At 37.4% G+C, this 13,029-nt stretch overlaps 1 protein-coding gene across 6 annotated transcripts in view; it reads right to left on the bottom strand.

Moving 5' to 3' along the window:
- The window catches only part of birc6 (baculoviral IAP repeat containing 6), a 112,468-nt gene that overhangs the window by 91,396 nt on the left and 8,043 nt on the right, over positions 1–13,029 (bottom strand). For all 6 annotated transcript variants that reach the window (XM_051134261.1, XM_051134266.1, XM_051134262.1 and 3 more), the window contains exons 3-9: positions 10,698–10,835; positions 5,835–6,028; positions 2,904–3,015; positions 2,011–2,093; positions 1,693–1,915; positions 1,447–1,616; positions 1,304–1,362 (exon numbers count right to left, since the gene is read on the bottom strand). In XM_051134261.1, the coding sequence (XP_050990218.1) occupies positions 1,304–1,362; positions 1,447–1,616; positions 1,693–1,915; positions 2,011–2,093; positions 2,904–3,015; positions 5,835–6,028; positions 10,698–10,835 (979 nt within the window). The remainder of the gene's footprint in view (positions 1–1,303; positions 1,363–1,446; positions 1,617–1,692; positions 1,916–2,010; positions 2,094–2,903; positions 3,016–5,834; positions 6,029–10,697; positions 10,836–13,029) is intronic.

The following is a 13,029-nucleotide window of genomic DNA, read 5'->3' as shown; positions in this document are numbered from 1 at the left end:
AAAAAGTTGGGAGAATATCGGACATGTATTAGTTCATTGCACTTGTGTATCCGGTTTTAGCAGCCTAATTTAGTTGCTACTGTCTGTGGCACTGATGTTAAGCAACAAAAGAAAGACAGAAAATCACTCACTGCTATTGACTGAACCACTTTAGTAGCCCTAATAAAGATTAATCTAAATGTTATATAAATATGTCTGCTTAAAAGAATGAAGAATGTGGCAAACAAGTTGTTATAAAGAACGCATAATTAGCCTATATAACCATATGTATATAAATGAAAAGACCATGTTCTTGTTTCTTTATGAGAAGTGGTTTCATTTAATTTTAATGTAAAGGCATGTTGTGTATCACAGCAGTTAAAACTCTGTCTATCGTGATAGAACCTTAATATCAAACCTCTACAATGTTTGGAAATTTTAGAGAAATGCTTAATAAATGCATTGCAATATAACTAAATCGATTAGATTGTAGCTGACTAAATCTACTGTAGATTTTGATATTTAGTCGACTAAAACTAAAACAATTCAGATGACTAAAATATGACTAAAACTAAATGGCATTTTAGTCAAAAGACTATGACTATCACTAAATCAAAATTTGCTGTCAAAGTTAACAATGATGTAATTCATGTTGGAAAGGTCACACGTGGTTAGTTATTCATCTGTGTACTCTGGTCAGTAGACCCTTCACTGCAGTACGCAAGATCCAGCAGGCGAGGTTACATCTACATCCAAGGGTGGAGACAGGTAGGTTTAGTGATCAGGGGGTGGAGACAGGTAGGTTTCGTGATATGTAATCTGGGAGGAGTAGGATCTGGATCCAACCTCACCCCCTGGATCTTGTGTTCTGCAGTGAGGACCATCTCACTTCGGTTCAAAAAGGTAGGATAGGGCATTTGACTTTTTTTGCATGTTCGCTTTGTAAACACTGGGTCGGTATTTCCTCCTATTTCACATCTGACCTTTCCAACGTGACTATGTGATGCATGAAGTCGAGCTAGTGCAAGACTTCATGACTGATAGTATCACTATATAAGACACTTATTTCTCAGCTGAGATCGTGTAGAGCCCTTTGAAGCTGCACTGAAACTGCAATTTGAACCTGGCTCCCATTGAAGTCCACTATATGGAGAAAAATCCTGGAATGTTTTCCTCAAAAACCTTCATTTCTTTTCATTTGAAGACAGACAGACAGACATGAACATCTTGGATGACATTGGGGTGAGTAAATTATCATCAAATTTTTATTATGGAAGTGAACTAACCCTTAAACACATGATAACCAATGTCCAAGTGTTTTTACCTGTTACCGACTCTGATCTGGAATGCTCTTCGCTGTCCGAGTCCTCTATCTGGTCATCACTAGGTACAAAAACACAGGACATGTTCAATAAACACAAGTTAAACACATAATTTGCCACAAGTGTGTATATGTGGGTCTACAACCTGTCCCCCTCTAGTTTGGGTAAATCAGAGCAGCAGGTGGCCTCCTCTAGCCAGGAGAGCGTGGGCCTTCGTGATTCTGTGCCTGTGAGACTTTGCTGCTCGCTTCCGGACAGAATCAGCTGCCTCAGGATGGCTGGGTCATATGGGTTCACCTCAAACTTTAAATGCACCTGCACAGGTGAGAAAAACCGTTAGGCGCACTGCACCATTTTTATCCACAGATGAACATAGTGATGAACAACTAACCTTCATAAGCTTTGAAACATCCCAGATGCAAATCTTGCCCCTTTTGGTTGCCGTAGCAAGGAAATGAGGGCAGCTACCGAACCCATAGCACACGATTTTATCCGAACCATCTGCGCTGGGAAACTGGGCTGGGCTGGTGGCCAAGGTGACGGACAGTGGGACGTTTTGGGTGTGCTCCCCTTTCACAAACGGACAGTTGGGCGAATGGCGCTCATGCTCGGACCTTAAAAGATACCAAAAGGTATTTGTGGCGTTTGTTATGGTTCATGTTTGAGTGAATGAGACATTGTGGCTGTGTTTTAGTGGGGTGCCTCTCACCAGGGCTCATCTGTAGGTTCCCAGCACACTAAACACACGCTGCAGGTGAAGCACATGGCCCGGTCATCACCTGTGGATGCAGGCTAGAAGAAAAGGACAGTAGTTAGCGTCATCCACAGTGCAAAGAGATAAATGTAATGCCATGAAAGTTTCAAAAAAACAAAAAACAAAAAAACATGACCCAAATGAGTGCTTTCATAAGCACATCTGGTAAAACAAATGATGAAAGTCCACCTAGATGTTCAGGGCAAATCTTAAAAGAAACTTCAGTTCATAATTAATCCTGTTTTCCCGTTTCGCTCTTTATTTCTTAACCTAACAGAATGTCCCTTTGCTGTGGCATCACCCTTTTATCCACAACACAGAGGCACTGTTCTCTCTTCACTCTGTTCAGTTGGCATGACAACAGGGAACATGGGTGAGAGGAGTAGTGTGGTCTCCTTGGTTACCAGCGCAGCTCAACCCCTTGGCATGCATGGTGACTCAAACAGAGACAATACATCATGTATGCGAACATCATCGGGAATTCCCTGATGTTATAATAAAACTGAAAGCATAACATTCATACAATGAACTTTGATCTCATTATCAACATTTCAAACATTAACTGACCTGGATTTACTTCTGTTGTTTATAGGGTGTGAACAATTAGTTTAAAACATTCTTTAAATCTTCTTGACCCACTTAAAGTCTGTGCACAAAATGATTCCACTTTCAATAGTGAAACAGGCTTTCACAATCAGTCAGTGCCAGTGGGCATCAAGAAGAATCATTAAACGGCAAAAAAGAAACCGAAAATAACACTGAAAAGGACCTGAGAGGCGAAGGCCAGGGTGAAATTTAAATGTGACAGTCAATTTGAAAAGAATCATTGCCATGGTGATGACACAAACCTGGTGATAAAAGCCGGCCTGGGCCATGGGATCAGGCTGAGCCCACCTGTAGCCAGTATGAGGCCAGGACGTGAACGTCTCTCTCCTGTTAGCTTCACTGTACATCAAAGACCTGTAAATATCACAGACACGCTCTTAAGTCAAACAAGAGATTTTTGGTGGTAAAGAGGCACAAACAGTACTTCAAATCATGTCCTAAAAATCACTTTAATTACAATTTTCTGTGGAAAATCTAAGCAGTGCTTGCCCATGCTGCTACTGTAAATAAGGTGTTCTGGGTGGTTTCCAGTGTGCTTTACTGTGGTTACTTAAAGGGGGCATGCCTCTGTTTTTTATTTTGTACTTTTCTCTAAGGTCCACTTATAATGTTATAAAGATTTTTACATAAGAAACATCACAATTTTGAAGTAATAGGCTATTTTCAGTCCTGTTTTTGCCCTCCCTCATCAGAACGCTCTGTTTGGATAGCCGTGGTGGACTGTAGACTCAGAAGTAAACACTCACTGCTATGATTGGCTAACAGTTGTGTATGTTTGACAGCCTACATCCTTCATAGATGGACGCTGCTGGGATTTAGGTCAAAAACGCATAAATACTCAGTCCATATCAAATGATCTGTTTAACAGACAAAGCAATAGCGATTATGTAATAAAAACAGTTACTCAGTTGCGACATGACTGTCAGATCAAATAAAGTCGGCACAGCATCGTCTTTTTGTTTCAATCTTTTTGAAAATCCCATGTCAAATTGTGCCTTGTTTCTAAACAAATAGGTGGTAAAATGAAGTGAACAAAGGACCGAGTTCTTAATGATGCGGTCTGGATCTTCATTCACTCTCTCCTCATGTTGGGATCAGAAGGATGGCAATGCCAATACTTTTTTTTTCACAACTTGGCACTGCATGCCGTCTTTTTGTCTTCAGAGGCACCTTTATCGTTTGGTTTGTGTAGATCTGCGCATTCGCCTCATAAACTAAACACTATGTGCGAAACGGTGGGTGGAGCTAAACAGGCAGTGATGTCAATCTACTTTATGGAGGCGGTGCTTATCTACACTATTACATCATAGAGTAGAACATTCCAAAAGCTGTCGTTTTGGCAGACTGCCTTTAACATAAGCTGCTTTTAGACTGACAACAAAGTTCTGAGTTCTGAAACTTGAAACAGGATTCTTTTATAGTACTATGACCTCTTATATGTCAAAAGATCAAGGCAATTTTGGTTTCTCAGTTCATGACCCCTTTAAGGTGTTCTAGATGTTTTTTAGGGTGTATTCACACTTGTAGTTCGGTTCATTTGGTTCATATGACCCGGACCAAAACGGAAAATGATACATTTGGTCCTGGTCTGCTTAGTATTCACACTTGCATCCTTGACAGCGAACCTAAAGATACCGAACCTAAAGGCATAGTGATACATTCACAACCTAACTGGTCGCGTTGACGTACATTTCGTGACTGAACTCACTGAACACTCCAAACAAAAGGAAAAGGTGTATTCGCTTTAAGCCAAATACACCTAATGCCGTCCGCTGGACTAAGCGCACTCGTTGCGTACATATGATTTTATTTCCACTACCTGTGAACTCACAAAGAGCTTATAAAAAGGCACTTTACCTCCTCGTTGCTCCATTTTTTTCCTCTGCTCATTATGTTTTGGATACACCACTTGTTCCCTGCGTGAAATCATGTCGCACGTCTTGTCGTTACTTCCTGTTTTTGGTTCGTTTAGAAGTACTGGTCCATGTCGCATTCATATTTCATTTGGAAATGGACCGATACCCATCTTTTTAGCGGCCTCGGTCTGCTTGTTTGGTGCGCACTAGGGTTTGGATGGCAGCGTTCACACTTACTCAAATGAACCGCACTAATACAGTAATCGCACCAGAGTTCGTTTTAATAAGAAAACGAACCAAACAAGACAAGTGCGAACACTCTCTTAAATAGTTTTTCCTTATAAGACAAGCGGAAATACCCTATCCTTCAAATCTCAATGATGTACGGGTTTATAGACATGACTTGGTTTATTGATATGACTGTCTGTTCATCAACATAAGTCTATTAAATGAATCATGAAATGAAAAATCAAAATTCCCTTGATCCTTCGATATATTAGAGGTCATTGCACTGTAGAAACATCTGTAAGTTTCACAACTCGAAACTTTCTCATTAGTCTGAATACAGCTTATACTGAGAAGCCAATCTGCCGAAACGACAGCAGGTTGTGGAATGTGCCACTTTATGATGTAACAGTGTTGCTAAACACCACCTCCGCAGAAAATGATCAACGCCTGCTTCTACATCACTGCCCGTTTAGCCCCGCCCACCGATTCACGCAAGTAGTGTAAATAACGAGAGAGGAAAATGCAGTTCAATGCAGGAACCAAACGATAAAGATGGCTCCAAAGACAAGAGGCTGTGCAGTGCCATGTTGTGGAACAACACATTCTTTGTATTATCTTCCCTCTGATCCGAACATTAGGAAAGAGTAGATGGACTTTATTTTTAATGAAGATCCAGAGTTCAGTAAGAACTTGGTCCTTTGTTCACTTCATTTTACCGCAGACTCGCTTACAAACAAAACAATTCGAGACAGGATTTTCAGAAAGATTGAAACTAAAAGACGATGCTGTGACAACTACATTGGATCGGATGAAGGGGTCAAAACAGAACAGAAAATAGCCTATTACTTCTAAATTATGATGTTTCGATGTAAAAATCTTGATAACATTATAAGTGGACCTTAGAGAACAGAACAAAATAATAACAAAGGCCGGTCATGACCTTTTTCTTACCCACTGTGCACAAGTGGAAAATGGAAAAGCAATGAGACAATTTTCAAGCTGCACTATTAGAGGTAAAAATTGACAATTTTGTGATGATATTTCAAATAATTTGACAAACACAGAAGTTACCCTAACTTGTGCAGTTACCTGTCTACAGAGCGCCCGGGTCCAACACCCAGCTCTGGCCTGCCGCTCGGTAAGAGGTAGGAGAGTCTGTCCATGACCGAAGAGGCGACCGACAGGGCTGCGACATTCTGATTCAACTTTTTCAACTCGTTCACGATGGCACTCGTCACCACCTTCAGCACGTGATGAGGGAGATGGAAGGTCACGGTCGCCCACTGCAAATTGAGAAAGATGAAAGGTGACATTAAATTTCAACAGCATTCACAGCTTATATTAGGCTTATATCTTTTTTAGGAGCTTGTAACACCTACAGACTTTTTCCAAGCTCAGCTGCCTAATTTCAGGCTGAAGTGTTTAAATGTTTCTAAACTGAAATGTCTGAACAAGTCCAAACAAGCTTGTTCACAACAATCCTGGCTTATCTGAACTTTCACTCTCTTTTAAACCTAGAAAAACCTTCAGTGTTTAAACATGAAATAACCTGATACGCAATCTGTGCTCTTTCCAAGAGCCAGGAAAGTTCCAGAACCCAGTGCAGTGGCCTGACAGGGGTCAATGGAGAGCTGAGTGAGAAATCCATCACCGTAGCTGACACTCATTGTTACAGCAGTGCGATCTGGAGGTCCGCCAAATTACGGTAAAAAGAGTGCTTGGATGACTACACAAGGGAACGCTGCACTTACGTTCATTTTTTGAACCGCATGGGGCCGTGCCGTGGTCCAATGCGAAACTGCATGAACAGGACTGCAGTAATATGCTGATGGCTTGGAGGACGCAGAGGAGAAACATGCCGTCATTATTAACTGCAGAGGCCCATTTATTTAAAGACTGAGAAAGAGCGTGCTGATCTAGGATCAGTTTCGTTCCTCCTATCTATTTGAATAGGACTCATGCGAAACAGTTCCTAGGTCAGCATTTATGGGGGTCTGTATAAACACAGCATGTAAATAAAGGAGCCGCAGACTCCCAGGGCGATAACCGATGCTCTTATTTTCTCATTACACAGAAGCAATGTAAATGTACTCTACACAAAAGATTAAAGACATCTCTGCTCTCTGTACACGTGCTTGCATCTGATAAGAGACTCCAGCAATGAGAGCTCAAAAATGTAACATTTAATTAAATTTTTATTAACAATTGCATATAACTTTTTAAAAATAATTTATTGTATTTTACTTGTTTGAATAATTGAATTTATTTTATTATTATTTTATATATTTTTACATATTTAATGTCATTTTATAAATGATGAGTTAACTATTTTTTTTTATTTGTTGTATATTGGTAATTACACATTATTTAATTTTATTATATAAACATTTTATTTATCTTTAGTTTTATTTTATTTCATTTCAAGTATTTTATTTATTCATATTTTACTTATGCTTGGTTTTGTTGCTCATTTTCCATTTTGCAATTATATTTAAACTTGTTGCACATTGTTTATTGGTATTTTTGTTATTATTATTGGTTCAATATTTCTTTTTTCTTTTTTTTACCTAAATTTATATAAAACAATTATCCCAATATGTATACCTAAGGAACACTTTGAAACTAAAAAATGCTCTTGAAGAACAAAATTGCACTTCAGAGAGAAAAAAGTGAAAGTAAACTAAACTGTTTAGTTCTGATGATGCAAGTCACACCTAATCATGCATTACTCTGTAAACTGAGTGTTTCTCCACTCTTCACGTTGCATTCTTACACTAGCAGTCGTGACTACGTATAAAGACAGAGTGAGTCTTAAGATGGACCTCAGCTCTGACAGACTTCACTGGCACAGGTGCATTAGTGGGAGTCTTTGATCATCCTCCTGTTACTGCAGGGCTACTGATACACCTCAGAGCTCTGCAGCACCGCTGTTCAATACAGCCTGTGTGTGTCTGCACAGATCAGTCACTGTGAGGATGTGTCTCATGAATAATCTATACGCTGCAATGCTTCATGACTCAACTATTCTTGCTTATTAACAAATACACACACAGACACACACAGAGAGTCAGATTGCATTACATCAGCAAACATGTCGCCACACATACCGTGCTGTGAGATTTTAATCCGACTTTATGTGACCCACAAATTCAAGAAAGGAAAACTAGCTTGCCAGAAGCTCTGCAGCACTGAAACATGATGCCAAATCCCAGCACTACACAATAATGAATGGATGGGCAATACTACCAGAGTGTGTGTTTGTGATTGAAGAACACTTTAAGAATCTATTCCACAATCACATCATAGTCGCATCAGATCCAACAATGAATTCATTTTAAAAATTCTTGATAGGACAAAATGTGTTTTCTATGGAAGCCTGTTTCTTCAGATTAAATAAGGGTAACTAAGCGATGAAGTTCTAATTAGAAAATAAAGTTAAAAATGCAAGAAATTAAGCAACAATTAAAATACGATGCCCCAAAGATATAAAATCAAGTCAGAGAAATAAAATTGCAGTAGTATCTATAAAGACGTAACTGAGTTTCAATTGTGAGCTGTAAAGTCAAATTATTAGGCATTAAAAAAGAAAAAAAAAAAACAAAAAAAAAAAACACACACACAATTAGGAGATATTAAGTAAATTATGAGAAAGGTGCAATTTAGAGTTATGAAGTCAAATATAGTTTCAGTTGCTGCTATAAAGATGTAACTGTGAGATATTAAAGGGATAGTTTACTCAAAAATGAAAATTACCCCATGATTTACTCACTCTCAAGCCATCCCACACTCTTAAAAATAAAGGTGCTTCACGATGCCATAGAAGAATTTTTTTTGTCTAAATGGTTCCATAAAGAACCTTAAACATCTAAAGAACCTTTCTGTTTCACATAAGGTTCTTTGTGGTGAAAGAAGGTTCTTCAGATTATAAAAAGGTAAGGAAGAGATGTTTTTTTTAAAGAAACTTTGACTGAATGTTTCTTTGTAGAACCGAAAATCATTCTTCTATGGCATCGCTTGAAGAACCTTTTAAAGCACCTTTATTTTTAAGAGTGTAGGTGTATATGACTTTCTTCTTTCAGATGAATACAATCGGAGTTTATTTAAAAATGTCCTGCTCTTCCAAGCTTTATAATGGCAGTGAATGGGTGTTGAGATTCGATAGCTCAATAGTAGTACAATAAAGTGCATCCATCCATCATAAAAGTACTCCACATGACTCCAGGGAGTAATAAAAGCGTTCGTTTGTGTAAGAAAAATATCCACATTTAAAATTTTATAAACTGTAATCTTTAGATTCTGTTAACTGTTCTACGCATGCTCACGAGCGAGTGGCATTCCAGCGTCTGACGCAGGACGTAGAACATAGGCGTAGCATAAGCTCTGGTGAGAATATGCTAGTCTCACAAGAAGTTTTGTTTACAGCAAAGGAAAACCAGTCCTTGTACAACCCCTTCCAGCTTCATAATCTCAACACCCATTCACTGGCATTCTAAAGCTTGGAAAAGCCAGGACATTTTTTTTAATATAGCTCCAATTGTATTTTTGGGTGAACTATCCCTTGAAGGTACAACTGTAGGACTCTATAAAATCCATTTTATTTTTTCCCCAAATTCTGTTTTTTTCCCCTCTCATTTTAATTTTTCTGGATTCCACTTTTTTTTTCCCATTTTCATTATTTTGGACTTTTATTACCTAAAAAGCAAATCTAATTCATTAAAAATACGAAACTTATACAATTTAACATCAATTTATTAAAAGTTTATTTCAAAGCTTAATTACATGTTTAGTGCCCTATGAAATGTTTTATTTTTTCTCACTATTTCATTGTTACCAAATTCCGCTTAAGCATGTCTAATTATTTGAATGCATACTAATTTATTAATTTAAGTTTATTTTTACACTATTTTTTACAATTTTTTTTTCTGGTTATTAAATGAAGGCATATTAATTTAATTTATCTTTTAATTAAATGAAAATTAAACAAATACTTTATTTTTTGCCAAACAAATTAAAACATGAAAAAAATATTGTGTGATTATTCCTTAATAAAATAAAGTTTTAACAATTTTAGCAATAACAGTAGTAGTAGTATTACGTACATTCTACTAAACAACAGTAATACATGTCGTCAAGTTGAACCAAATTTTTATTTTGACTGGTTGCCAAGAATACCTTTACATTTCTGTGTCTAAATGAAATGACGATAGTTTCTCTCAAAAGAAACGTCAGAATGCTCATGAAGAAACTTCAGAGTAGTTCTGGAAATGTTGTTCATGCATTTATGTCCTCATTTGGCGAGACGGCAGACACTGAAATCACCACGAGCGTCACGCGCACTTCAATCTGTGTGTAGTAAACAAAACCGCGCTTCTGCACCATTCACACACATGGAGACATGCAGAACATGAAGGATTCATATTCAAATAGTCTTTTTGCTTAATATTAGAGATTCTAATCCAAATTGCAACTTAATTTACATGTAATGACCTACTTTTGATTAATTCATCCAAACTTTGACAAATTCCATGACATTCCTCGTTATACAGAAAATTCTATTTTTATGACTGTAATCCACGATTCCGTCCACGTTTTCTGCATCTCGGAAAACACAACTGTGAGCTATACTGCCATAATTAAAACTGTGAACCACAAAGTCACAACTCAGATTTACAATGACAAGAAATAAAGAGGTCATGATGACAAATAAATTACCTCAATCATCTTTTTAGGTAATTACCTTTACCTTTTTCAGGTAACTGAGTCAACTGTCTTGACTCACAGAAAGATCAAAATAGTCATTCGGCCTTTAGTAGGCTAGGTTGATTATTCATTAGGCTATTTATATTTCTACACTTTGCACTTTTTTACAACTCTGTGGTTACAAAAACATTATAATCACTAGAACAATGAGATGATTTATGAATAATGCATCCTCATTCCTTTTAGACTCACCTTTGCCACCTTGTGATTGGCCGCCGTCTCATGTGAGGTATTCTCCAGGCCTTCTTTGAGCTGGGTGAGAAAGAGATCGTAGCCCTCCGTGTTAGACACATCCACCTTCTCCATACACGCGTACAACATCTGCTGAGCCTGCAGGGAAACACGAAGAACATAACTTTTTTTTTTTTTACGTTTACCACCTATTCAATCCTCAAAGGTGCAGAATATAAGCAATAAGTCATTCATGTATATACAAAGTGAAGCACTCATAGGAATTGAGTTGAACATGACAGTCAATCACAGTTGAGGTAAATGCACTGTGATGGCCTCATCGAGTCTGTATTTTCTCATATGGATACCAAATGATAGTGTTGAAGTGTTATCCCATTAGACTTCTTCAGATTATTAAGGGATATTGATCTCAAAGGAGAAATAGCACAGGAGTGATGGTACTTTCTGCTGCAGGAAACATTAGATATTATAGAACCAGGGCATGAACATTTCAAAAATTAGATACTGTGAAAAGAGTACATTTATTTCATAACATTACATATTTTACTGTATTTATAAATCAAATAAATGCAGCTCTAGACAGCATAACAGAAAATCCAAAAATGTTAAAAATTCTTATAGCCCCCAAACTTTTGAACTGTGATGTACTTTTTTTTTTTTTTTTAACCCTGATTTAAACTTCAAGAATCAAATTACACTCAGACTCTACATTTTATGTAAAACGTCCATAGGGTCAACACTGAATATGTGAACCTGAGCACATCATGACGCCTCTATCTTGACGCTTCACTCCACAGAGTGCAAAGCACTGGGGAACACTGTCACGAATCATTAAAAGGCCTTAATACGCTGTGTTTTTTTACTGAAGCTCACGCCTCACATTACTCACAACCTCTGAATAACAATAAAGCACATCACAGGGATGCTTAGCTGACGTTTCAAACAATACTGCATCTGATGGCTCCACCTAGAGATTTTCAACTATTTATGCTATTTTTGTGTGCCGAAACAACTCATAAAAACGCCATAATGCAATGTAATTTTAGATGAGCACAGAAGAGAGAAACCGCCCCAAAGATCTTACAAATGCCAAATATAAAAGGTAGGCCTTATTTAGGATGTTCTGTCTCATCCATTTGATCATACTGAATCAGTACCACAAAAACAATAAGCTAATCGCAATCAACATCATGCTGTTAAAAATCCTATATGAGCACATTTACTTCCAGTGCTGTGCAGTGAAGACCCGTGTTTACACTACAGTACTTCCATTTCACTGTACACGTTTATGAATGGCCTTTCTGAACAACAAGTTGAGTCACATGACTCAGGCACTTCAGTCGGAGACTAGGGAACTCCTAAGTTAACTCATGTGACCTAGCATTACAGATCTGGCTCCCATGAGGAACAGCTCATGGCCTGCAGAAGTTTGTTTTGACATCAATGGCCTCTATTGTGTACTGGAAAATATCATCTCAGACAAATGCACATGTAAATCAAAACTGGATTTCAAGCATTAGAAGAATGATACACATGTCAGTGCTGTATTTTTTGTTTTAGTCTCTTTAAAAAGTGGGCACTCAAAGAAACGCAGGCGGTGGATTAATTAAAATTAGTTTCAATGGCTTATTACATCATATATACAATGCTATGGATGGGAGGTATGACCAATATCACAATACAAGTAATTTATTTCACAGTAACGATATCACATCACAATATAGTTATTTCAGCTTTAGATAAGGTCTTTATGATATCAATATTTTTGATACCATAGAAGTTTCATAATTCTTGTCAGCGGTGTCAGTATCACAAAAAACTAATACTAGCCTAAATAAATAATAAAAAAAAAACTCAAGCTTACTGAAGACAGGTAAACAGTCAGTGATTCAATGAGAATAAGAAACTACTTACAAGCAATAGGACAAAAAAACTACAGTAGGACAAATAAAAAATGCTACGTACATTGTATAAAGTAATCAAATGTATAAAATTGTATAACACTGCATATTCTTCACTGTGTAAACATTAAAGTTACAAAAGTGATTTAGTCCAGAGCAGTGAGAGATTTTCTCTCTTTTGTTGTTGATTTATGCAAATGGTTGACACATTTCTACTGGTAAATCATAGCTACCGGTATATTGCCCATCTCTATAGAATGCTGTTTAAAAGTTTGGAGTCTGTAAGATTTTTAAATGTTTATGAATAAAGTTATTTTATAACATTTATAGCTATTTTAATATACAGGGATGCACCAAATTTTCGGCCACCGAAAATTATGGTCTGACGCTACCATCTCATCCACCGATCTGCTCCCGCTGTGATCACATGC

The sequence above is a fragment of the Labeo rohita genome, chromosome 17, assembly GCF_022985175.1.
Source record: "Labeo rohita strain BAU-BD-2019 chromosome 17, IGBB_LRoh.1.0, whole genome shotgun sequence".
Classification (NCBI taxonomy): domain Eukaryota; kingdom Metazoa; phylum Chordata; class Actinopteri; order Cypriniformes; family Cyprinidae; genus Labeo; species Labeo rohita.
Note: the sequence above shows the minus strand (reverse complement) of the source record. Positions and strands in the feature narration are given on the sequence as shown.